Below are 27,165 nucleotides of genomic sequence, written 5' to 3'. Positions count from 1 at the left end.
CACCTAAAGCCAAAGTTTAGCAGTGCTCTGGCATACACACACACACACACACACACACACACACACACACGGAAAGAGCATCCTACTGAAAGTGTGATGTGCAAATATCTTCTATTCAGGGGTTCATTCCAAGGTAAATTAAGAACTCATACAGCAACAAAGCCCAAGCAACCCAATAAAAAAACCAGGCAGAATATTTTAATAAACAGTTCTCTAAAGAAGAGAGATGATCAGATAGCCATATAAAATACTATTCATCATCAGTGATCATCAGGAAAACACAAACTAAGATTGTAGCCACCTCAGACAAGTGAGAATGGCTTACATCAAAAGGAACAAGTGTTGGAGTGTGAAGAAAAAGAAAACTGGTGCACTGCTGGTGGGAATGTATTTGTTGCAACTATTTTGAAAACAGTAAAGAGCTTCTTCAAGATGCTAAAAACAGAGCATATACCATATGTTCCCGCAATCCTATTTTCACGATGTCTCAGTATCTACATGAAGAATGTGAAAACAGTAACACAAAATTATTGTATCCACCCTAATACTTATTGCAATATTATTGACAGCAGCTAAAATATGGAAACAACTAAACTATCAATAGAGGACCGGATAAGGAAGACTCAGTACAGTAACACAATGAAGTGTAATAGCAACTATTTAAAAAAAAAAAAAAAAAAAAGATGGTGGGAGTCGGGCAGTAGCGCAGCAGGTTAAGCACATGTGGCACCAAGTGCAAGGAGCAGCATATGGATCCTGGTCTGGCATAAGGAGCCCCCGGCTCCCCACCTGCAGGGGAGTCACTTCACAAGCGGTGAAACAGGTCTGCAGGTGTCTTTCTCTCGCCCTCTCTGTCATCCCCTCCTCTCCCCATTTCTCTCTGTCCTATCCAACAACAGCGACATCAATAACAACAATAATAACTACAACAATAAAACAACAAGGGCAACAAAAGGGAATAAATATTTTTAAATCCTTAAAAAAAAGATGGGGTAAGGGTAGATAGCATAGTGACTATGCAAAGAGGCTCTCAAGTCTGAGGCTCCAAAGCCCCAGGTTCAATCCCCCACACTTCAAGCCAGAGCTGAGTAGCGCTCTAGTAAACAAAACAAATAAAATAAAATATATGCATATTATTTTTAAATGAGGGCAGGGGAGATAACATATTAGTTATGCAAAAAGACTTTCATGCCTAAGGCTCCCAGGCTCTAGGTTCAATCCTTCTTAATGCCATAAACCAGAGCTAAATGGTTCTCTGGCTTTAAAATAATAATAATAATAATAAAAGCGTCTTTTGGGGGCTGGCAAATAGCTCATTTGGACAGTGCACTGCTTTGCCAGGTTTGAGCCTGGCCCCTACTACATTAAAGGAAGCTTCAGTGCTGTAGTCTCTTTCATTCTCTCTCTCTGCCTCTATCTCTATCTAAAAAGAGAGATGAAATTTTGCCATTTACAGCAAAACGGAAGGAGCTTGAGCAGGCTGTGTGAAGCAAAATAAGTCAGAAGGAAAAAGATAACTCTCAGATAATTTCACCAATGCATGCAGTGAAAAGATATAAAAGTGATGAAAAGTTCAGCCTAGGAGGTGGCTAGAGGACTAGAGCACTGGAATTGAATTGAATTTCATCCCTAGCATCACATGTGCCAGTGATGCTCTGATTCTTCCTCCCTCTATCCCTCTATCCCCACTCTCCCTCCCTCCCTCCCTCTCTCTCTCCCTCCCTCCCTCTCTCATTAATAAATAAATCTTTAAAAAGAAGGGGAGGAGGGGGAAGTGGATAGCAAGGCAGGAGGTATACAAATTTTTAAATCAAATAGGAACACTGGGCATTTGATTATATAAAATAAATACTACACTGCACATAATCAGTCGTACATACTGTGTGCATCCCACTAGTACCTATACTATCAACTCCCTTACCCTGCAATCCTGGTTGACCCAGACTGCTAATTTCCAAACACAGAACAAGCCTACAATTTGCTCTGGCCGCACTGCCAGGCGGCAGTCATGCAGACAAGCATAGCTCTGCCACAGCGGTGCTCCCAGCAGAGCCTTCAAAGCCTCTCACCTCTATTTTTTGTCCCTTGGTCAGTGACTCTTCCCAAATCCCACTCCACTCATAAAAATCACTCACTTCAAAAACACATACATGAAACCAGCTCGCATAGGAATCTGTCTTAGTTTCTGCTAGTCAAAACACCATGAGGGAACCAGCAGTGTCTATATCACCCAAGAGCTTTTTAATAAAATGGAGAATCTGAGGATGGGAGGTAGTTCAATGGTAGAGAATGTACCTAGCACTCTGGAAGTCCCAAGTTCAAGCCCCAGCAATAACGGGAGAACAACAAAAATTGAAATGCCAAATGGAACTCCATGGATGATAAAAACTATATTCTGAGCCCTTTCATTTGTACTTTATTATTTTCTGTAAGATTTGTATACTTAGTAGGAGAGATAGACAGACAGAGACAGAGAGAGAGAAACAGACAGACAGACAGACAGACACCCCGAGACCAGAGCATCATTCTTCTATCATATGCAGTACTGGGAGAGAACCCAGGGATTCACACATGCAAGGAATATGTTCTACTGCTGAGTTACCTCCCCAATTATTCTTTTACTTCTTTAAAAAAAGATGTACTGGGGTTGGACGGTGGAGCACTGGATTAAGTGCACATAGTAAAAGAGATGTATTTATTATGTACGAGAGAGGACCAGAGAATTGTTCTGGCATATGCAGTTCTAGGATCAAACCTGGGGCCTCAGACATACAAGTCCTGTGCTCTACCCACTGACCTACCTTTCCAGCCTGCTCTCAAATAAATAAAATAAAGGGGCCTGGGTAGTGGGACACCTGGTTGAATACACACAATCCAGTGTGCAGGGACCCAGGTTCAAAAACCTGGTTTCCCACCTGCAGAGGGGAAACTTCACTAGTGGTGGGCAGTGCTACAAGTCAGTCAGTGTCGTTCTCTCTCTCCCTATCTCCCTCTCCTCGCTTAAATTCTGTCTATATCCAAAGTAAATAAAATAAAGTTTTTAAGTTTTAAAATAATAAGAAATGGGAATCGGGCTGTAGCACAGCGGGTTAAGCGCAGGTGGTGCAAAGCACAAGGACCGGCATAAGGATCCCGGTTCGAACCCCGGCTCCCCACCTGCAGGGGAGTCGCTTCACAGGCGGTGAAGCAGGTCTGCAGGTGTCTAGCTTTCTCTCCTCCTCTCTGTCCTCCCCTCCTCTCTCCATTTCTCTCTGTCCTATCCAACAACAATGACAACAACAACAATAATAACTACAACAATAAAACAACAAGGGCAACAAAAGGGAATAAATAAATAAAATAAATATTTAAAAAATAAGAAGAAATAAAAACTGAGCCAGAGTATATGCCATGTATCTCACACACACAAGACCCTTCTTCATTTTGTTACCTAGAACTACATACAAATAGCAAAAACAAAAATAGAATATCATAAATGAAGGAACTAATTCTGGACTCTTCTACACAATTAAAATTACTGAGGAGTGGGGGCAGTACAAAGCTCACCTGGTAAAGCACATGCTTTGCCATACACGAGACACTGAGTTCAAGTCAAAGCAGCACATGGGAACACCATGCATGGCACTACATGGGGGCGTCATGGATGGTGGAATGGTGTTTTGGTCTCTCTTCTCTCTCCCTATCTGACTCTCAAAAATAAAAAATAAGAAAAGAATAGGAAATTGGGCTGTAGAGGCAACTCGGCGGTATCAAACATACACAAGGTTCTGAGTTTATCCCTAGTCACATAAAATTTTTTGTTGCTTTATCTTGCTTTGCTTTCTTTTACCAGAGCACTGCTCAGCTCTGGCTTATGGTGGTACTGGGGACTAAACCTGGAACCTCTGGTACCTCAGGTATGGAAAGTCTTTCTGCATAACCATTCTCCTCATAAAAATATTCCTCATGGAGAATGGGGTTCCACTCCAGATCTACTAAACAAGAACCTGCATTTTATTAATAGATTTCTACACACACACACATACACACACATACATGTACTTCACTTTTGCACATTAAAGTTTGAGAAACACTAGTTCTCAATTACTAGACCTAATATCACAATTTTATGCCAAATAATTTACTAGGTATTTAATATTGATTTACAAAACCATAAGATTACAAGGGTACAATTCTACACGGTTCCCACCACCAGAGTTCTATGTCCCCATTCCCTCCAATGGAAACTGCAGTAGTTCGCTCAAGGTCAGATATGGGTGGGTTGACTAATATTTCTATAACCATCTACATATATATATATATATATATATATATATATATATATCCCATTTTCATTTTCTTCTATGGCCCTGCCTTCTCTTCATATGTATATTTTTCCCTTTTGTTGCCCTTGTTGTTTTTCACTGTTGTTGTAGTTATTATTATTGTTATTGATATCGTCATTGTTGGATAAGACAGAGAGAAATGGAGAGAGGAAGGGAAGACAGAGAGAGGGGAAGAGAAAGATAGACACCTGCAGACCTGTTTCACCACTGTGAAGTGACTCCCCTGCAGGTGGGGAGCCAGGGGCTCGAACCGGGATCCTTACTCTGGTCCTTGAACTTAGCACCATGTGCGCTTAACCTGCTTTGCTACCACCCGACTCCCTTCTCTTCCTTTTTAAGTCACACCTACACCTATCACTACTTCCAAGTGTCCTTCCTTTTTTTCCCCTTCTTCTCTCTCTGGGTCCTGATGGAATTGGAATTCAGAGCCCTCTGGTCATCTTCCCCTAACATTTCTCCCCCTTTATGGGAAAATGGACCAAAATTATTTTTGGAATGCAGAAGGGGAGAGTTCAGGCTTCTGTAATTGCTTCTCCACTGGACATGAACATTATGTCAAATAATTTTAAGTAACTTTCACTATCTTGAAATAAAAATCACCACCCATCTACAAGTACGTCCAAAGAGATAGCTGTACTGATTTGATGGTAATATAAAGAACAAAGATTTATAATAAGTTATCTTTAGCATATAAATGATAAACACAACTAAATAAAACACATGAAAAACAACTTGTGAAATGTTCCCAAAAAGGGTGGTCTCATCCAGTTGAGAACTACTAGTCTAATCACTCCATTCTTTTCCTTCTACCTCAAAGAAAGAAGTATCTCTCCTCCTTTATCTCTTTATTTGGAGCCAGGCAATGAGCCTGGAGACTCACACATGCATGACACTGCTGCTAAGGAGTCTCACCAGCTTAACTTTTTACTTGTATTTCTTTAAGAGAAAGGGAGAGACAGAGAAAGGAGACACTCTATCCTCCATGGAGATCCCTTCAGTGCTGTTACGATGCTGCCATCTGAGGTGGAGGTTCAAATCCAGGGCCCTGTACATAATGAAGCATGTCCTTTACAGGTGAGCTTTCTCCTGGCTCCTTCCCTCCTCCTAGTAATATACTTGAGGGATTCTATCTTTCAAAGGCCCTGCCCAGGAGATAGCTCACCCAATAGAGTACATACTTCACCAGGAGCAAGGACTTGGGTTTGAGACCCCATCCACCATCAGGGAGCACCTGCATGGCCCGGGGGAAGCTTCACAAGCAGTCGGGTACTGCTGTGGTGTCTCACCTTCTTTCTGTCTTTTTCTCCCTGTCTTTCATCCTATATCCAAAAAAGAAAAAGGTCCACCAGTAGTGGTAGACAGGTTTAGAGCCCCAGCAATAAACCTACTGGCAAAAATGAAGAAGAAAAAAAAAAACACGAAAGAAAGAAAAGATTCCACCCAGGTTTGAGAGCTAACACTCCAGAGCAGCACCAGGGCAATGAGAGAAACTCCCTGGATAGAGGAACAGCTGTGGTGTCTCTCTATTCCTCTCTGTCTCTTCACATGAAAAAAAATGAAAAAGAAATTTGGCTCAGGAATGGTGAAACTGCATATGTGCAAGTCCACAGCACCATAAATAAATAAATAAATAAATACTCCTACCAAGGGCTGGATTATGGCTCACCCAGTAGGACACATACCTTACCATATGCATGGTCCTGGATCCGAGCTCCAGCTCATGAGAGCACCATGGACAGCACCAGGGGGTAGCTCCACGGAAGGTGAAGTGACAGAAAGTGGTATCTCTTTTGTCCCTCCCTCTCATTTTCCTTAAAAACAGGTGAATAGGTGGCACACCAAATAGAAAGCACATGCTATCATGCACAAGGACCCAGGTTCAAGTCCTTAGTCTCCACCTGCAGAAAGGAAGCTTCACAAGTAATGAAACAGTGCTGCAGGAGTCTTTCTCCCTTTCTATCTCCCCCTTCCCTCTCAATTTCGCTCTGTCTCTATCAATAAAAGAAAACAAAAAATAATAAAATAAAATGGTGCCAGGAGTTGTAGATTCATCATGTAGGCACTGAGCCCCAGTGATAATCCTAGTGGTGGGAATAAAATATATAAATAAACAAACAAACAAACAAGACTATTAAGTTAATATCACACATGAAAGACCTGGTGCTTAAAAGAAAGACAAAAAAAAAAAAAAAAAGACCTGGTGCCATGTTTAAAATAACAAAAAACTCCCACACTATATTCCTCCCTAGGCAAAACCTAGAACGGAGGAACAACCACACAATCACAAAACAACTCTAGAATTTCAATCTAGTATGTCCCTCTAGTTACCTTATTCTCTCCTTCCCTTCACAATCACATTTGTCAACTACCACATATGCCGCTTACTCATCTCTTAAGACACCATCCCTTATTGATCTAGCTTTCCCTTCCATCAGTAAACCAACAAGCATAAAGACAGAGAAAGCTTTCTAAACTGCCCAAACCAGTGAATGCTTCTCTAGCTCACTTAACTCTTTCTGTAATGGACAATGCTGGCTGCACGTCCAGTCTCTGTCTCCTCATTGTGTTCATAAATCCAATGGCTCCCACCCATCCCAACTGTGCTCGTGGTAAAGTAACCCCACCTAAAGCTGACCCTGTTTAGTCCAAGCCAATCAGTATTGCACCTGATCGAAATTGGGCCAACCACATCAAAGGAAGAATAGTCTAAACGTGGGAGTTTTGTCCTCCTCCTCTTGCTTTAGTGAATGGAAAAGCCCATGTCATTGACAGTCATCGCGCAACCATGAGGGAACCAGTCTTGCTGAGGAAAGCCAAAGAAAGAGAATGGACCCTTGACACTGCTGACCCACTTAAGCCCAGGCTTCTTCTGAACTTCGTGAGGTAATTTTCCTTACTACGAAAACAATTGGGTTTTTCCAGCTGAAAGAATCCTAACACATAATATGTCCTCCTTGAAACTTTCATCCTTTGGCTCTTTCTTTTTCTTCTTTTTACAGTTAATCTATTTATTGGATAGAGAGAGCCAGACATCGAGAGGGAAGGAGGAGCTAGAGAGAGACAGAGACAACTGCATCCCTGCTTCACCACGCACTAAACTTTCCCTCTGCAAGTGGGGACTGGGGGCTTGAACCTGGGTCCTTGAGCACAATAACATGTGCGTTTAACCAGGTGCACTGCCATCCAGCCCCCAACCTTTGGCTTTTTTTTTCCCTCCAGGGTTATGAGTGAGCCTTGGTGCCTGCACTATGAGTCCACTACTCCTGGTGGCCTTTTTTTTTTCCACTGTTGTTGTTGTTGTTGTATAGGACAGAGAGAAATTGAGAGAGATGGGGATGACAGAAAGGAGAGAAACAGACACCTGCAGACCTGCTTCACTACTGGTGAAGTGGATCCCTTGCAGGTGGGGAGCAGGGGCTTGAACCCCAGTCCTTGTGCTTGGTAATATGTGTGCTTAACCAGGTGCGCCGGCTGCAGGTGTCTATCTTCTAGTTCTCTCACTCTCTGCCTTTATCCAATAAATAAATGAATATTTTTAAATAAAAAAAACCTAAGTTACATGCATTGAGGGGTACCAAAGTCCCAGGCACGGTAATACGGTCATGTTGTAGTCTAGTCACCAGCTGAATTCAGTTGCTAGGGGGTGCCAATAGAACTACCATAGATAAGAAATAATAAATCACTATTGCTCTGAAGCACTGGTTTGAAGTAATTCATTATCTAGCAATTGACAAATGAAGTAGTTGCCAACATTCACAACTGAATGAAATACTACATCTGTTAGAGAGAGATGACGATAAAGACTATTTTTCCCATCAGAGTTGAGGAATCCCCTGAATTCTAGCCATAGACTCTTTGAGGGGCTGAATACCACAGACTGAGAACTCCTGGTTAGAGTAAATCCTGCTCTCCTCTTTACCACCATAGCCCATTGGGGATAAAAACTAATCACAGCACATATTCTTTGTTGTTGCAACTCCATACTGAGCTGAGCTCATATAATAATTTTTTCAAATGAATTCAAGTTGTTTATGGAATCTGACCTAATGATGGGGGGGTGTGGAGGGATAGCAGGATGGGCAGTGGCACACCCAGTTAAGCAGACATATCACCATGTGCAAGGACCAGGGTTCAAGCCTTCGTTCAACTACAGGGAGAACATTTCATGAGCGTGAAGGTCTACAGGTGTCTATCTTCTATCTTTCTCTTCCCCTCTCTATTTCCCCTCCCCTCTCAATTTCTCTCTGTCCTGTCAAATAAAAATAGAAAAAAGAAAAAAAAAACTCTGTACTGACTAATTTGTGAGTTCCCTGAAGACAAAAGGAAACATGTCAGTGGCAACTCTATGTGCCAGGGATTTATTCAGCTCTACACATGCATATTTATTCCTTATAACATCCCTATGAGGGAGATGCTATTGTCCCAATTTCACCAATAAGAAAGCAAGTGAGGGGGTGCAGGTGGTGATGGACTGGTAGAGTGCACACATTACCAAAGCTAATCATAGTCTCCAGTATCCACTTGCAGAGGGAAGCTTCACAAGCAGTGAAGCAGTGTTGCAGGAGTCTCTCAGTCGCTCTCTCTCCCTCCCTCCCTCTCAACTCTTCCTTTCTATGATCTATCAAAAAAAAAAGGAAGAAAATAGCAGAACAGTAAAGTGGTGCAGGCACTGAGCTCCAATGACCAAAGAAAGGGAGGAACAGGTAGGAAATTAAGTGACTTGTTGAAGATCACACAGCTAGAAAGTGGCAATATCAGGACTGGAAGGCAGAATCCGTGTTTCTGGCATTTTATAGCCTGGGCTAATGAACCCAAAGCACAATGCAGGAGCTCAATCAAACTTAACCATACTACTCATCGTACAACTCTGAGATTTCATTAGTACTATTGAGTGCTGTGTTTCTTAATCTAGTAGACTCATTTCTGGTCACTGTGTCTTGTTTTTTCACTCACATTTTTTAAAGTCTATACACAATGTAGTCCGGAAGGTGGCGCAGTGGACAGTCCTGGACTCTCAAGTATGAGGCCCTGAGTTCGATCCCCGGCAGCACATGTACCAGGCTAATATCTGGTTCGTTCTTTCTCTTCCTATCCCTCTCATCAGTAAGTAAAAATATTTTTTAAAAGTTAAAAATAATAAAGTCTACATGCTAAAGTCTTCATTATATAGGCTGGTTTGGTTTCTCATAGGGCACACGTCTTCAAACCCTAAGGGAGTTAGTTGGACGTCTTCACTGTCAATAATGTCCACCTTGTGGGGGGGCAAGGTCCCAGTTACCCCTGCCCCCCACCCCCGCCCAGGCGACTCCCTCATCCTGCAGCTGCGTCCCCGAAGGTGACCCTCATGCCCACACCAGGCACCAAGCTGAAACCTGACTCTGTCGGGCAACCAGTGGCAAACCCCACAGCGCCCTGAGCTGGCCGCAGCCCGCCGACGAACCCAAGAAAAAAACAACCTGAAGTGGTCAATGGAGGAGACTTCGGGGATGGGAAAACTCCAACTTTTCAAAGTGTTTTGTGGACCAGGGCGCGACCCAAAGGGCCCACCTGCCCACCTCCCGGTGTCACGCCTCCGCCCGGAAGCCGCTCGCTTCAAGCGAGTCGTGAATGAACCGCGGGGCCAGAATGCATCCAGCCAGAGGCGGGAAAAGCCTCGCGGCGAGTCGAGCCTGGTCCCCGGAGAGGCCCCGAGAGCGCGGGGAGGTCTCCGGACACCCAGAGGAGCGGTGACAGCTGTGACCCGGCTCCATGCTCTCACCTTGAACATGTCTCTGGCAGCGGCAGCTCCGGCAGGGTCACCCCGGCCTTGGCCCCGCCCACTATGGAGAGGCGACTACGGTGGCTCGGTGGGGTCTTGCTTCCTCAAACCGCAAGGGGACTGCGGTCCGGGTGACGACTGTTTAGCCAATTCGATCCTGCGAAGTCATAACACCAAAGCGGAGCTGGAAGCGGCGTCTCAGAACTACCCGAGCCGCGAGCACACGCAAGCCCGCCCTCGAAGAGGCTCCGCCCCTGCGCCGGAGGTTGCTAGGCGGCGGGAAAGCGCCTGTTCTGTGGGCGCCAGGGGGCGCGAGGACAGAGGCGCCCTATGGAGGCGAAGCGCGGCGTCGTCGCGCTGGGAATCCACCTTTGCGCCCCGATTGGGCAGCCAACGGTTTAGACTGGGAATCCTGTTCGCGGAGGCTGCCGGGAGGGGGCGCGCAACGGGCTTCCAAGGGCTTAGAAAGCCTCGCAGCCGGAAGCAGCTGAGCTTGGGGCCTGGAGTTATCTCACAAAAGGTTTTCAGATTTTTTTTTTTTAACCGTGGGCTGGACATTTCTGGGGGTTTACATTTCAACTAGTTTACCGCGTTCTTTAGTTTCGAAAGACCCTGACTCTTTAAAATACTTAAGTCTATCCCCCTCACTGGAAATGTAATACTTGCCCATTAATACTATTGGAATCATCCCTTAACATTAACAGTGTCGATAATAATCTTATAACAGTAACATCAAGCTCTGACGCCGCGTTTATTACGTACCCTCTAATGTAAACTTACGCACATCCATCATAGCAATAGCCAAGTAACCAGGCACGATTATTCTGTACCATCCAGAGCTGTGGAAACCGAGGCACAGAAAAGTAATTTTTACAAGACCACACAGAAGGAAATTGGGAAGCCAAAACCCAAGCCCAGGCAGTCTGCCGGGAAAGCCTGTGCTCTGGCTTAAGCTGTTACAATGTCAAATAACGGAGATGTTCAATCATTTATTTTACGCCTTACCTCCATACACAGTGTAAACCCCTTTCCTGCAGGCATCCTGAAGATTTGGGGAATAGTGGTGGTTTGTCACCACAACGAAGGACCACTAGGAAACTCATCTATAGCTGAGCAAGTTCAGTTCATTTCTCTTGCTGGGAGGAAGATTCACACTTTGAGAAACAGTGGGGCATCTCAGTAAGAAGGTGTTAGACTTGAGATGGGGCAAGGCAGTGGCACACCGGGATAAGCGCACATAGAAAGCCTTGGAGTTGGGCGTTGGTTGAGTTATTTCTTTTTTTTCCTCCAGGGTTATTGCTGGGCTTGGTGCCTGCACTATGAATCCACTGCTCCTGGAGGCTATTTTTTCCCCTTTTGTTGCTTATCGTTGTTGTTATTGTTGTTGTTGTTATTGCTGTAGTAGTTGTTGGTTGGGACAGAGAGAAATGGAGAGAGGAGAGGAAGACAGACAAGGGGAGAGAAAGATAGACACCTGAAGACCTGCTTCACAACTTGTGAAGCAACTCCCCTACAGGTGGATAGCAGGGGCTCAAACCGGGATTCTTAAGCCGGTCCCTGCTCTTTACACCATGTGCGCTTAACCCGCTGTGCTACTGCTCGGCCGGGTTGAGTGATTTGACCGTGGATTAAGGGAAGCAGGAGTTTGTTGTGGGTTGGGTGATGTTAGTAAGCTGGGTTAGCACCCACCAAAACCCAGCTATGAGGGCCAGGCTAGCTCCCGGGAATTAAGCACTGCTTTTCTCTTTCTCCAAAGAAATCTACTGTCTGCCTCCCATCACATCCCATCCCCTTCCTTAAGAAACACTGAATAGACACTGAAGATTCTATATTAGTAAAGCAATGCCATTCACAAATGATGGATAAATGGATAATTTATGTGTGAAGCATAGTGATAAATAAGGATGGTTCTTAATGCAGGGATATGTGAATGTGGATGAAGAAAAATTATAACTTTATTTTCACTAACATCTAATTGAACTTTAGCTTTGTTTTTTAATTATAGTGTAGACAGCAAAACGAGCTGTAAGTTGTAACAGCAGTACCTAGGGTTTATCATTAGTAGAGACCACAGTTTTTTTCTTTTATTTACTTTTACTACTGATTTAATATTGATTTACAAAAGTGTAAGATAAAAAGGATATAATTCCATACAGTTCCCACCACCAGAGTGAGAGCACAGATTTTTTTTTTGTTACAATACAATCATAGAATATTTTTTCAATATATTTCTGGCATTACTCTTTATACTTTGAAAGTCGTCGTTATTATAACTCTAGTTTTGGGGGCCAGGAGATGATGCATCTGCTTCAGTGCTCACATTACAGTGCACAAGAACCCAGGTTCAAGTCCCTGGTCCCCCCCACCTGCAGAGGGAATGTTTCATTAGTGGTGAAGCAGTACTGCAGGCATCTTTCTGTTTCTCTCCCTCTCTATCTCCCCCTCTCCTCTCAATTTCTCTCTGTCTCTATCCAACAGTAAATAAATTAATTTACTTTTTGTTTCTTTTCTTACTTTTTTTCTTTATTAGGGGATTAAAAATTAATATATTTTTAAAAGATTTTTTGGTTTTTTAAAAAGAACTTTACTTTTATTTAATACATAAAGAAGATACATTTCTGTTACTTTGTTCCTTGAAAATACTCCATTATGGCTAGAATGCTTTGATACATATTTTTGTTATGTATTTTAAAAACTTAATTCTGTGGCCCAGAAGTTAGCACAGTGGATAGAGTATTGGACTTTTAAGCATGAGGTCCAAAGTTCATTCCCCCAAATTGCATGTTCCAGAGTGATGCTATAGACTGACTCTCTCTCTCTCTCTCTCTCTCTCATAAATAACTTTAAAAAAATTAATTATTTCAAGGACTTATTCCACAGGGGTTTGTGTTACCAAACAAAAGTGATTTAAAACTAAAAACTGGTTTAGCAGAAGAAACAAAAAATAATTTGGAAACTACACCCAAAATAAGAGTATTGCTTCAAAGGGTAGACAATGTAGAGGTAAGACCAGATTTTTTTAGTACGCACTTTCTCACTTTCACAAGAAAGGGCCTGAGTGGTTAACAATCTTACCCAAAGTCTCACAGCCATGCTGTGACAAAATCAAGATGAAGAGTGTTCAAACAAACACATAAAAACCGTACATTGGGAGTCGGGCAGTAGTGCAGCGGGTTAAGCGCACATGGCGCGAAGTGTAAGGACATAAGAATCCCGGTTCGAGCCCCCAGCTTTCCACCTGCAGGGGGATCACTTCACAGTCAGTGAATCAGGTCTGCAGGTATCTATCTTTCTCTCCCCCTCTCTGTCTTCCCCTCCTCTCTCCATTTCTCTCTGTCCTATCTAACAATGACAACATCAATAACAACAACAATAATAACTACAACAATAATAAAAAACAAGGGCAACAAAAGGGAAAATAAATTAATTAAAAATACACCATCCATTGGGGGTCAGGCGGTAGCGCAGCAGGTTAAGCACACTTCGCACAAAGTGTAAGGATCGACTAGCATAAGGATCCCGGTTTGAGGCCCCATCTCCCCACCTGCAGGAGGGTCGCTTCACAAGCAGTGAAGCAGGTCTGCAGGTGTCTATCTTTCTCCCCCCTCTCTATCTCCCCTTCTCTCTCGATTTTTCTCTGTCCTATCCAACAACAACAGCAATGACGACAACAACAAGGGCAACAAAAAGGGGAAAAATGGCCTCCAGGTGCAGTGGATTCGGAGTACAGGCACCGAGCCCCAGCAATAACCCTGGAGGCAAAGTAATAATAATAACTATCCATCCTGCAAAGGGTTCCATAGTTCACAAAGTGTCTCCTGCCCTTGTCCAGCTTGTTGGACTAGCAAGCATGAAAACAAATTAACACTCAATATACAAAGCACTACAAAAGAAAAACATGAAAACTGGGAAGATAGCATAATGGTTATGCAGAAAGACTTTAGTATCTAAGACTCCCATATCTCAGGTTTAATCCCAGCACTACCTATGAGCCAGAGCTGAGCAGTGCTGAGGGAGGGGAGAGAAAAGAGAAAAACATGAAAAAATATTAAGAGATCTTGGAGACAGCTGAAAGTAGATCTGTAACAAAAAGAAGTAGGAAATTTCAGGTAAGAGGCATCAATTAATTGGATCTTGAAAGATGGATGTTTGAGGACGGTAGGGAGTTCATTTCAGGTAAAGCAAAAGGTACAGAGCTGTAAAACATTGCTTTAGGCAAAAAGTTCTTGTTCTCACAGATTATAGAGAGCAGTGCTGATGGAAGTTGGTATTTTGAGATTTGAAAAAGAAAATAGAAGTAGATTCTGAAAATACTTGACCACCAGTCTAAGGATTTAGACTTTAGCTTAACAGAAATGAGGTGTCTCTGAAAGATTTTCAATTGTGGGAAAATCAGATTGAATGATTACTTTAAAAAGTTAGCTCCAGCTGCAATGTGGAGAATAAATTGGAGGACAAGGAGACTAGAGACAGGGAGAGCAGTGAAAAGGTTTATGTGATGGATAGCTCCACTGATCTTTCCCATACACCTCAGAGTACTTTTAGTACACAGAGAATGAAAAGTCTAAGCAACAATAAGAGGTCCATGATACCTTCCTTTCTGATGGCTTCTGGAATTAGCATGACAATTATATATGACACCTGGGTTTTGTCCAAACAGTGTAATGATAGGACTGTGATCTTATATGTTTCATTTCTGTACTTTCAGAAGTACTTCAATGCATGGAAAATGAATTCTTCCGCAAGGGCATCAGAAGCTATTAGTCACCACTCTGTCAAACCACCATTGAAAAGAGATGAGCAATCACGTTTGGTAGATATTATAAATAAAAATGGGCAACTGTAAGTAGCTCTCTTTTTGCTATTAAGATTTTTCACAAATGAACAGTTCCTCCTATTTACCCAGCGAATATTAAATTCTGCCTGTTTGGGGGTTGGGTGGTGGCGCACCTGTTTGAGCACACAAGTTACAATGCACAAGGACTCAGGTTGGAGCCCCCAGTCCCCACCTGGAAGGAGAAAGCTTTACGAGTGATGAAACAGTGTTGCAGATGTCTCTCTGTCTCTGTCCCTCTCTGTGTCCCCTTTCCCTCTCAATTTCTGGCTGTCTGTATCCAATAAATAAGTAAAGATAATACCAAAAAAATTTAATTCTACTTGTTTTGTGAATTAGAGGCAGTATTTCATGACTTACAAAGCATGTCAACTCATATGTCTTTGATCTGGTACAACCTTGGGAAGCAGCCTTATTATTACATTTTGTAAGTGAGGAAGTAGCAACGAGGAGGAAGCAACCAATGCACAGAAGGCTAGTAAACTAATAAATGGCATCAACTAGGGCTCTAAAAAAAGGTCTGTTTCCTTACTTCAGGCCTTTCCTACTCTAACACCTAGTAGTTGGCATTTTGCAAGCCTATTGTGAGTACTTCTCTCCATGCCAGCCTGTGTGGAGGAATAATGGGGAGGGTGGTCTTGGAGAGTTGGGATCAGATCAGATCAGCAGAGTTGAGGCAGAATGATTCTCTGATCTGACTATGATGAGCCTGGTTCAAGCAAAGATCAGAGAAAGGAGTTTCTTTCTTAGGACATAGTCATCAGTTCCCAGAAAAGATTCATTAGACTTACTGCTACTTTGACTATTCCATATTCTTTCTATTTATTTATTTATTTATTTATTTATTTTCTTATATACCAGAGCATTGCTCAACTCTGGCTTATGGTAGTGTGGGAGAATGAACCTGAGACTCTGGAGCCTCAGGCATGAGAGTCTGTTTGCATAACTATTATGCTATCTATTCCTGCCCTCTTTGTTTATAATATATATTTTTAATTTATTTATTTGATAGAGACAGAAATTAAGAAGGGAGGAGAGGTAAAGGGGTAAAGAGACAGAGACACCTGCAGCCCTACTTCACCATTCATGAAGCTTTCCCCCTGCAGGTGGGAACCGAGGGCTTGAACCTGGGTCCTTGAACACTGTAATGTGTGTGCTTAACCAGTTGTGTCACTGCCTCCCCCCCCCACTATTCCACATTCTATTTTCAGAGCACTTCAACTAGTTTTATTTTTATTAATTATAAAATGGAAATATTGACAAGACCATAGGATAAGAAGGGTACAATTTCACACAGTTCCTGCCACCAGAACTCCATATCCCATCTCCTCCCTTTAAAGCTTTCCTATTCTTTATCCATCTGGAAGTATGGACCCAGGGCCTTATGGGGTGCAGAAGGTGGAATTGCTTCCCCACTGAACGTAGGTGTTGGCAGATCCATCTACACTCCCAGCTTGTCTCTCTTTTTCCCTAGTGGGGCAGGACTCTGGGGAGGTGGGCCTCCAGGGTACATTGGTGAGGTCATCTGTTCAGAGAAGTCAGGGTGGCATCATGGTAGCATCTGGAACCTGGTGGCTGAAAAAGATTTAAGAGATAAAGCAGAACAAATTGTTGACTAATCATGAGCCTAAAGGCAAGAATATTGCAGATTTGGGGTCTCCATTTTGGAAAAAGTTAGTAGGTATATTTTTGGTATATTCCTAGGGGCCCATGATTTTACTAGTTTTTGCCTGAGCCTGGCATCTAATATGCAGATGAACTCAAGGTATTACTGGGGAGATGGTGTCATAGCTGGAAAAAGGACCAGAAAGCTGGATCGGGGAAGACAGTAGCTCCCAAATATGGGAAAAGTGTATAAATATTGTTAACAGTAAACCCCACTGATTTGATCTGGGGCCCATAGTCAGCACAGGAGCCTTTGTAACCTCTGCATCCCTGTAGGTCTGAACTCACATTCCATGGTCATGGCTAGGAACATCCCAGGCTGCACCAATTTCAGGACCTATCATCCTTGGGTGATATAGGCAGACTTTGCTATCCAACCCCCTTCGGAGAATGGAACATTCCCTACCACTGTTAATTCGCATTGAGGACCAGGTCCAATAGGGGCCCACAGAGGGGTCGATTATGTTTTTCCTGATGAAGATGGCCAGTGACCGTGGAGAGAGGGATCTATTAGAGACCTAGGTCCGTCATGTCTGTGTGGGAGTCCCAGGACTCCCTAACTAGGGCCCCAGGTGATGGAGTGGCCTGGTAGTGACTAAAGAGTTGTGCTCCTCATTAAGTCAGTCATGACGTAGAGGCTGGGGTGACACAGGAAGAAGCACAACTTCAGTGTTCCTCAAAATTTTAGGAAAATGAAAACTACTCCCTAAGTCTTAACCTCTTTTTTTTTTTTTTTCCTCTTAGCTCTACTAAAAATCTGTCGGCTTCAATAATACAATACGCTTGGGTATCTTATTTAGACAGAAAAGTATTTCGACTCCTAAAACAAACAATTTGTGCAGTGGTATGTATTTTGCTTTTTGTTCCCTCTGGGCTTTGGGGAAGTGGAGCTCCAAGGCACATTGGTGGGGTTGTCTGTCCAGGGAAGTCTGGTCGCATCCTGCTAGCATCTGGAACCTGGTGGCTGAAAAGAGAGTTAATATACAAAGCCAAACGAATTGTTGAACAATCATGGACCTAAAGGCTGCAATAGTGCAGGTGAAGCATTGGGCAACCTTGGAGCAAATGGAGTGGGGGTGAGGGGAGCTGTTTGCATGTCTGCGCTGCTCATGCCCAGGTGTCTGTGGGGGTCCGTGGCAGAGGCTGTAAGGGGGATAGGGGGCAGAAGGAGACTGTTTGAGAGGCAGGCTGCAGGCAGGGGAGCCCAGGAGTGTGTGCAGGGCTGTGTGTGTGGGTGTGGTGGCAGGGGGTTAGGGCAGGTCCCCCTGCTGGATGGTGAGATGGCAGCTGGGCTGGCCCTGGGCCCTCCATTTTGTAGATAGCTACTAGGCATATTTTAGTTATATTTCAAAGGGCCTATAGCTATACTAGTGTTTTTGTTTATTTGTTTTTGCCTGAGCCTGAAATCTGATATGCAGGTGAATCCTAAATATTGTCTGGGGAGATGGTGTCATGGCTGGGAAAAGGACCAGAAAGCTGGATCAGGGAAGAGAGTAGCTCCCTAATATGGGAAAGTGGTATAAATATTGTTGACTATAAACCCCATCATTTTGATGTGATATGGGGCCCATAAGTAGCTTAGGAGCCTGTGTGACCTCTACATCCCTCTAGATCTGAGCTCAAATTCTGTGGTCATGAGTAGGAACATTCCATGCTGCCCCAGTATCGACCCACCTTCCTCAGGTGTAGCACAGAGTATGTTGTCCATCCTCCCTTCGGAGGATGGAACATTCTCTATCATTGTTGATCCAGGTTGACGGCAAGGTCCTATGGGGGCCCACAAAGAGGTCTATTTTATTGTTCCTGATACAGATTACCGGAAACAATGGAGAGAGGGATTTATTTGAGACCTAGGCCCATCAAGTCTGTTTGGGAGACTCAGGACTCGCCAATTAGGCCCCCAGCTGGTGGAATGGCCTGAATGACTAAAGAGTCATGGTTAAAGTATGCCAGTCTCTTGCCCTTATTCATCTTTTGCAGTCCTTGCTTTGCTAAGGTTAGCTTTGGAGTGAGTGAGAGAACTGTAATAGGAAGTAGGTGAGGAGGGTATCTAAGTGGACACTATTTCATTATGAACTTGATACTGACTACAGACTATTGTGTATTTTTGCTGTCAGGTATATATTTTGCCCTAATTTATGGATACATGTGAACATATGCTCTATCTTACAGGACCTGGCCTATATCTAGGTTTTGGGACTTTGTTAGGAAGTGAACACTTTACACTTATTTATTAAACATCAGTTACCTATTAAGCACTTCCAGGCATTGTAATAGGCACTATGAATGCAGTGGTAAAGAAGAAAGACAATGGTCCTCTCTTCATGAAGCTTACTACCTCTAGGAGACACAGAGACATTTATAGAAAATTACAGTACATTGTGAAAAGAGCTATCATAGGGAATAAAAATGCCTAGGACCTCAAGGAGAGTTATACATCCAAGTCAGGAGGCCAAAAGATGTAACTGACTCAGGTCAACAGAGATGATACGTACAGGAGCCAAGACTAGAATCTAAATCTTCAGAACTCTGAGACTAGCATACTATCCACTCTACCTTGCTATCTGTTATTTCCAGTAAATTGTGTCTGAGCAGAGTGCCACCTTCTATTAACAGTTTCATCATCTATTTCAGGAACTTTATGCATCATATGAAATACTGAAGAATGTGAGCCCTACAGAGGCAAAGCTCATTAAAGATCCTTGCATGAAATGTAAAATTAGATTCAGGTAATGTTTTGGTGCTGATTGATTTAAAGGTGTACCTAATTTATATGAAAAAATAAAAGTTCTTTTTTTCTTAAGTCATTATGTAATGATGTAATTAGAAAGTGAGCCGTTCTTATTTACTTACATTCATTATATGAAGAAACTGAAGCACAATTCTTGCACTAAAAGATGCTTGAGTGATTCTCATCTGATGTGTCCAGAGTGACACATATATGAGAGTAGTTGTGAGAATACACATCAAAGTATAAATCTTGCGCTCAGGAAATTATTCACCATTGTAAGATGCTGGGTTCTAACCCCAGCTTTATGTTGGAGCACTACAAATGGGGCAGTTGCACTGCAGATTCCCTCCTCTCTCAGTGTCTGACTCTCTCTAAAATAAAGAATAGAATGAAGCCAGGAGATAGCTTACCTATAGCGTACATATTTTACCATATGCAAGGGCCTGGATTTGAACCCCCAGCCTACATATGGGGGCAGGGAAACTTTACCAGTGATGAATCAATGTTATGGTTTCTCTCCTCTCTGTATTTCTCTACTTCTCTATCTCTCACCCTCTATCTAAAAGAAAAAGAAAGAAAAGAAAAGAAAGCTTTCAAGGAGCAGTGAAACCATGCAGGCATAGAGCTTCAATGATAACTGTGGCAGCAAAATAATTAATTTAACAAATATAGACTAGGAATTGGCACAGAAAGATGACCCAGTGGTATTGCACATACATGAGGGCCTGGGTTGAAGCTTTGGCACTATGTGGGAACATCATGGAGGGTACCAGGAAAACTCTAAAGATGGTGGAGAAATCTGTAATGTCTCACATTTTGCTGCCTTTCTCTCTCTCTTACATCTCTCTTTCTGTCTTTAAATGAAAAAACCTGGACCTGGATGATCACTCAGATGTATCACATGTGCAAGGGCCTGAATCCACCCCCCCAGCACTGTGTTAAAAAAAAAAAAAAAACAGTGTGGACCTTTCATCTTTGTGACCCAGCTCACTACCAGTGCTTCCTACACTTTGGCATAGCTCTTCCCCTGCATGTGAGAAACTTTGTGAACTACCTTAAGTAAAAGAGGAAGTAACCAAACTAAAAGTGTTGCCAAGTGACAACATTTTTGGTCTTTATTTCAGATTCGGTGGCGAAACATTTCCACCCATCATCATGTTTAAAATTTTTCTTCATACCGAAGGCCGTGGTTGCAAGTTTATCAATGGAAAGGAATTATTCAAATCATCAGGCCAGGTGACATTCCGTGATGAATATCTTATGCTAATTTAACATCTTAACATCTATGTAGCGTCTGAATTGCATTAAGAATAAAGACTCTGGGCCCAGGCAGTGGCCCACCTGGTTAAGTGTACACATTACAGTGCAAAAGGACCTTGGTTCGAGCTCCTGGTCCTCACCTGCAGAGGGAAAGCTTCACAAGTGGTGAAGTAGGGCTATAGGTATCTATCTCTTTCCCTCTCTATCTCTCCTTCCTCTCTTAATTTCTCTCTATCCAATAATAAAAAAGGTTATAAAAAAGAGTCAACACACTAAGTTTTTTCTTTATTTTTATTTATTCCCTTTTGTTGCCCTTTTTATTGTTGTAGTTATTATTGTTGTTATTGATGTCATTGTTAGGTAAGACAGAGAGAAATGGAGAAAGGAGGGAAAGACAGAGAGGGGGAGAGAAAGACAGACACCTGCAGACCTGCTTCACTGCCTGTGAAGCGACTACCCTGCAGGTGGGGAGCCGGGAGCTCGAACCGGGTTCCTTATGCTGCTCCTTGCACTTTGTGCCACATGCGCTTAACCCACTGCGCTACTGCCTGACTTCCCATGCTAAGTTATTCCATCATTAAGCAATGCAGAAAGTATTGTTCTCAGTATCATGCTTCAGACTATTTTTATTAACTGGAAAATATTTGAAATGAATTACTTATATAAGACTGTAGAAAATAACCATCCATTTTCTTCATACTAAAATTTCGGTTTGTTAATAATGGTCTAACATGACCTATTGATCAAACTTGTAAGTTATACAGAATGTGTGATGTAAATTTATTTCGTTTTTTTTTTTTTTTTTTTTTTTTGGTCTCCAGAGTTATTGCTGGGGCTTGGTACCTGCACTACAAATCCACTGCTCCTGGAGGCTAGTTTACCCCTTTTGTTGCCTTGTTGTTTATTGTTGTTGTTATTACTGTCTTTGTTGTTGGATAGGACAGAGAGAAATCAAGAGAGGAGGGGAGACAGAGAGGGGGAGAGAGAAAGACACCTGCAGACCTGCTTCACCGCTTGTGAGGCAACCCCCCCTGCAGGTGGGGAGCCAGGGGCTCAAACTGGAATCCTTAACACCGGTCCTTGCGCTTTGCACCATGTGCGCTTAACCCACTGCACTACCGCCCAGCCCCCAAGTTTATTTCTTTTTTATTGTTATTTTTAAACAGTTTTTATTGAGGTAGTATAGGTTTATGTAGTTTTCTTTATTTTACTTATTTTCCTTGTGTGTGGGAGAGGAATCTGGGGCCTCACACATGCAGTTTTACCACTCAGGGCTCCCTTTTCCCATCCAGAGTCAGAGGAAGAGAGATACTACAGCACATGAAGCGTCATCTAATGCCTCGGCACCTCTAATGAGATTTCAGTGTTCAAACCTGAGCCGCAAGGATGGCAAAGCTCACATCCTACCCAGAGAATCATCTCTCCAGCCCAATTTTATTTACTTTAATGAAAGGTTATCGTTCTAATCTTATTAGCATATTTTAATTGTGCTGTGGACCAGGAGATAGCTCACCTGGTAGAGTGTGCACTTTGCCATGCCAGAGGCCCGAGTTTGAACCCCAGAACCACATGGGAGTACCAGGAATAACACTGCATGGTGAATCAGTACTGTGGTGTCTTTCCTCGCTTTTTCTGCCTCTCCCTTTCTCTAAGAAGCCCAAGAAGGCAGCTCAGCAGTGGTAGCATGCATGTATAATGACTTGACACTGCATTAAAAGAATAATAAACAAATAAAAAGTGTGCTAGGCTACTAAAGATAATATTTGAAAAAAACTGTATGTGGTACCAGAGAATGAGAAAGGAGAGGGGAAGAGAGATGGCATAATAGGCATGCAAAGAGACTCTCATGCCAAAAAAAAAAAAAAGAGACTCTCATGCCTGAGGCTCCAAAGTCCCAGGTTCAATCCCCCACACCACCATAAACCAGAGCTGAGCAGTTATCTGGTAAAAATGAAAAGGAGAAACAAACAGCAGAAACACCATAGCACTGCTCCATTATTCATGGAGTTTCCCTGGTGTCAACCCTGACTTTCCCATATTCTGGGATTTGAACCTAGGGTCTCAGACATGGCAAGGCACATAGTTAATTGAGCTCTTTCCCAGTCCCTAAAATATTCATCATTTAAATAATTATGATTTGACTTCTTGTACTTTTAAGTTCCATCAATAGTCTCCATAATTGTGTCTACAGCATAGGAATCACCTGAGGGTCTTATTAAAATAAAATTCATGATTCAGTAGATCTGAACTGGGACTTGAGATCATTGCTTCCTTCCTTTCTCCCTCTCTTTCTTTCTCTTCCTCTTTCTGTACCAGGATTTATCCTTGGGGCTCAGTACCTGTACAACTCCGCTACTCCTGACAGCCATTTTATCTTTCCTCTAGACAAATGGTAAGAGACAGATATATATAGTGGGAGAGAGACAGAAGGAGAGACACCCACGTAAGGATCCTGGTTCAAGCCCCTGGCTCCCCACCTGCAGGGGAGTCGCTTCACAGGCGGTGAAGCAGGTCTGCAGGTCTTTCTCTCCCCCTCTCTGTCTTCCCCTCCTCTCTCCATTTCTCTCTGTCCTCTCCAACAACAACAACGACATCAATAACAACAACAGTAATAACTACAACAATAAAACAAGGGCAACAAAAGGGAATAAATAAATATTTTTTAAAAATTTTAAAAAGAGAGACACCACAGCACCACTCCACCATTCGTGAAACTTCTTCCTGCAGGCATACCCATGTAGTGGTCCCGGACCCAAACCCCAGTCCTTGAGCATGGTAACATTTGCACTCTACCAGGTGAGCCACCCACCAGTCCTCAGAGATCATACATTTCTAACCAACTCCAGGGTACTGGCTATTCCTGCCAACTGTCCGTGACATGTTGCTGAGAGTTGAATCCAGACTCTAACACATACTCCCCCACTGAACTACTGTCCCAGGCTAGCCCAGTTTTTTTCTCTATGTGGTGTTAGGGTCTTGCACATGCATCATACCATAGCTGAGCAGCCTCTCTAGGCTAATTTTTATTTTTATTTATTGATTTATTGATTTTTATTTTTGTAGCAGAGCACTCCTTGCTTCTAGCCTATGGTGCTGTGGGGGGATTGAACCTGAGACTTTGAAGTCTCAGGCATGAGAGTCTTTTTGTATAGCACTTATGCTATCTACTTCCACTCTATTTTTTTTTTAGATAGGACAGAGGGAAATTGAGACAGGACAGAGAGAAAGAGGAAGAGAAAGATAGACACCTCAGACTTGCTTCACTGCTTGTGAAGTGGACCCCCTGCAGTTGGGGACCAGGGGCTAGAACCCAGTTCCTTGTGCTTAGGAATATATGCACTTAACTGGATGTGCCACCACCTACCTCCCTCCCCCCACCCCACCAATTTTTATCCTTTACTTTAGAGGCTTACTGTTTGTTTGCTGAGCTAAGACCTCACCCATGTATGATTTCACCACTTTTTTTAATCTTTATTTGATAGAGACAACCAGAAATTGAGAGGAAGGGGGAGACAGAGAGAGAAGGAGACAGAGAGACACCTGCAGCACTGCTTCACCACTTGTGAAGCGTTCCCCCTGCAGATGGGGACTGGAGGCTCAAACCCGGGTCCTTGAGCACTGTAACATATTTACTCAACCAGGTGTGCCACCACCTGGCCTCAATTTTACCACTCTTGAGCGAACTTCTTCATTCTGAGAAAGAGAGAGACCACAACTCCAGAGTTTACCTTGGTGCCATAGTACCTCCCATGTGGTGTCAGGGTTTGAACCTGGGCCACATGTATAGAGCAAGACACATGTCCTACCTGGTGAGCTCTCTCTTTGGCCCTCATTTCTTGTTTTCTTTTTTTAATTATTTTATTGGTAGATTAATGGTTTATAGTATAGTCTTTAATGATTGTCTAGCCTTTTTGTTGTCCATATATCAGAAGTTATTTTCCTATAGCCTTCTGGAAATATTTTACATGAAAAGTATTATACATCTGAAATGGTCAGTATGACATGTAGTAAGGATAGAAGACCACGCAGTCTGTCAATTTCTAATCAGATTTAGCACGTGCAGCATTGATTCTCTGCAGAACATTAGAAAAGGAAAACAACTGTCTTTCTGTGTGTTCTCAGGCTGTAGCAGAGAACATTTAACCCAGTGCCAGGAATGTATCAAAGGGACTGTGTGCTTTCATATGGAATATGGTGTTTCAAAGACATTAAACTTTGTTCATTCAAATATGAAAGTAGATATTTATGCTATATTTAAGGGATAAATTCATGCCTGCTGCTTGTATCCACAGAATAAGCTTATAGTTTTCCATATAAAATATCATCAGTTGGTTCATTTCTGAGGTTATATAATGAGGTTTTTCCAGGAAATGAAATTCTCCCGGGTCTGCTCTGCTGGCCCTGACTATCCCCAGGCTGAAGCAAAGGAGAACCTTAGAGGCTGTGACTGGAAAGCACTGTGTGTATATTAAAACTCATTAAAATGCTGTATAATAACACATTTGTATTTAAATTACAAAGTGACTTGGAAAAATGGAAATAGCCTAGAGATTAAAAATAGAAAAAAATATGTCTGTCTTCTCTGTACTTCAACTTTCATTTGTCTGCAGTGATCACTGTTAGTAGATTGCTGAGTATCCTTCATTTGTCCCATGAAATTATACACACAACATTTTTGTTTGTTCTTAATATAAAAAATGGGATCATATTATTCAGCTTGAGATCTTTCCTAAATGTGATAATTTGTTTTAAATTTTAAATGATCAGGACATACCCAACTTGAAGAAGACAGTTCAGGGTTCCTTTTTCCCCTTCGTTTAGATTCAAAATAAGCTTTGGTAATTCTTGGATTCATGGTTGACAGAAAACTTGTAGGAGTGAATTTTTTCTCACTGTAAGTTTACACAGCTCCTTTGCTCTTTGAATGTGGAAATTTTGTCTTTAGTAACCAGACCCAACTTTTCTAAGTTTACTTATTTCCTAATATGAAAGAAATGTTTTAGTTCACTCAGATATTTAATCTGAGTTTACTTATATATGAAAGAAGTTTTCATAGATTTCTGTTATTATTTAATCACTTAAAATTTATTTTAATTTTTATGAGAAAGAGCAAGCCCAGTTTTGTAAATGGCAATATTGTAGATTGAACCTGGGAGCTTCAGTAATGCAAATCCTGTGCTATGCTTCTGAGTTATCCCCCTGACTCGTTCCATCTTTTTCCTTCATTTTTTTTCCATTTCTAGTTTCATTTTCATATCATTTTCCAATGGCACATCTCATATAGTCACCAAAAGTAAATTAAAAAATAATGAAAGGATATCCAATGGCCTAAGCAGCTTTGGAGAAGAAGAACAAAGTTAGGTTTTTCCACTACCTGATTTCATGACTTAAAAACCTGCAGTAGGGAGTCGGGCGGTAGCGCAGCCGGTTAAGCGTAAGCGGCACAAAGTGCAAGGACCAGCGTAACAATCCTAGTTCGAGCCCCCGGTTCCCCACCTGCAGGGGAGTTGCTTCACAGGCAGTGAAGCAGGTCTACAGATGTCTATCTTTCTCTCCCCCTCTGTCTTCCTCTTCTCTTTCCATTTCTCTCTGTCCTATCCAATAACAACGACATCAAATAACAACAGGAATAATAACCACAACAATAAAACAACAAGGGCAACAAAATGGAATAAATAAATAAATATTTTTTAAAATATATAAATAAAAACCTGCAATAATCCAACAGTGTAGTGATGAAATAAAGACAGTCGTAGGTCCATGGGATAGAACAGAGAATTCAGAAATAGACTCACACTTAGGTATGAGTGCCAAGGCAGTTCAAATGGTACTAGAACAATTGGACACTCATATGTACAAAAAAAAAATGAGAGATCTTATTTAAGTTACCTACTTCAATGATCTATTATCAGAGCCATGCTTATTTACAGATAGTTGTCACTATAGCTATACCAACAACTATATTTTGAGTATTCTAAAGCCTAGCTACTCAAAGTATGGTCTGCAAACTTGCAGCACTCGCCCATATAAACTAATTAGAAATGCAGGCATTTTATTTTGTTGTTGTTGTTGTTATAATTTCTATGAGTAAAATGGAGAAAAGAGCAAAGTACTGCTCCACCATCCATAGTGTCTTTGTTGCTCCCTTACAGTACTAGGGATGGAGCCTAGGGATTCATGTATGCAAGGCAGGCATTCTACCACTGAGTCACCCTGTAGACACCAACATCCGCATTCTAACAGGACCCTTCAGTCGATCCTAGACCCAATATTGATAGCTAAGCACTGTCATAAATGTGCCCCCCCCCAACCATGACCTGGAATGAATATACATATTCATTCCAGGTCATCAGTGTTATCTCTGGGGATCAGTGTCTGCACAGCTCCCCCATTCCTGGTAGCCATATTTTTCCTTTCCTTTCCTTTCTCTGTCTTTTCTTTCTTCTTTTTTGATTGAGGATGAGGGAGAGAGAAACAGAAAGAGAAAACGAGAGGCACTTGCAGTACTGCTATGGTGCTCATGAAGTGTCCCCCCACAGGTGGGAACAGGGGCTTGAACCCTGGTCCTATTGCATGGTAACATGTGCTTTAG

At 42.4% G+C, this 27,165-nt stretch overlaps 2 protein-coding genes across 3 annotated transcripts in view; one reads left to right on the top strand and one right to left on the bottom strand.

Annotated features, from left to right (window-relative positions):
- Positions 1-10,290, bottom strand: part of APOO (apolipoprotein O) — an 80,998-nt gene extending 70,708 nt beyond the window's left edge. Inside the window, exon 1 of one of the 2 annotated variants that reach the window (XM_060182853.1) lies at positions 10,084-10,290. In XM_060182853.1, coding sequence (XP_060038836.1) covers positions 10,084-10,092 — 9 coding nt within the window. In that variant the 5' untranslated portion in view covers positions 10,093-10,290. The remainder of the gene's footprint in view (positions 1-10,083) is intronic. The other variant, XM_060182852.1, reaches the window with a different exon arrangement.
- The window catches only part of CXHXorf58 (chromosome X CXorf58 homolog), a 37,638-nt gene continuing 20,563 nt past the window's right edge, over positions 10,091-27,165 (top strand). Inside the window, exons 1-5 of the mRNA XM_060182683.1 lie at positions 10,091-10,603; positions 14,792-14,925; positions 17,327-17,426; positions 19,217-19,311; positions 20,438-20,549. Coding sequence (XP_060038666.1) covers positions 10,091-10,603; positions 14,792-14,925; positions 17,327-17,426; positions 19,217-19,311; positions 20,438-20,549 — 954 coding nt within the window. The remainder of the gene's footprint in view (positions 10,604-14,791; positions 14,926-17,326; positions 17,427-19,216; positions 19,312-20,437; positions 20,550-27,165) is intronic.

This window comes from Erinaceus europaeus, chromosome X (assembly GCF_950295315.1).
Source record: "Erinaceus europaeus chromosome X, mEriEur2.1, whole genome shotgun sequence".
Taxonomy (NCBI): domain Eukaryota; kingdom Metazoa; phylum Chordata; class Mammalia; order Eulipotyphla; family Erinaceidae; genus Erinaceus; species Erinaceus europaeus.
The sequence above is the reverse complement of the archived record's forward strand: the minus strand, read 5'-3'. Positions and strand labels throughout refer to the sequence as shown.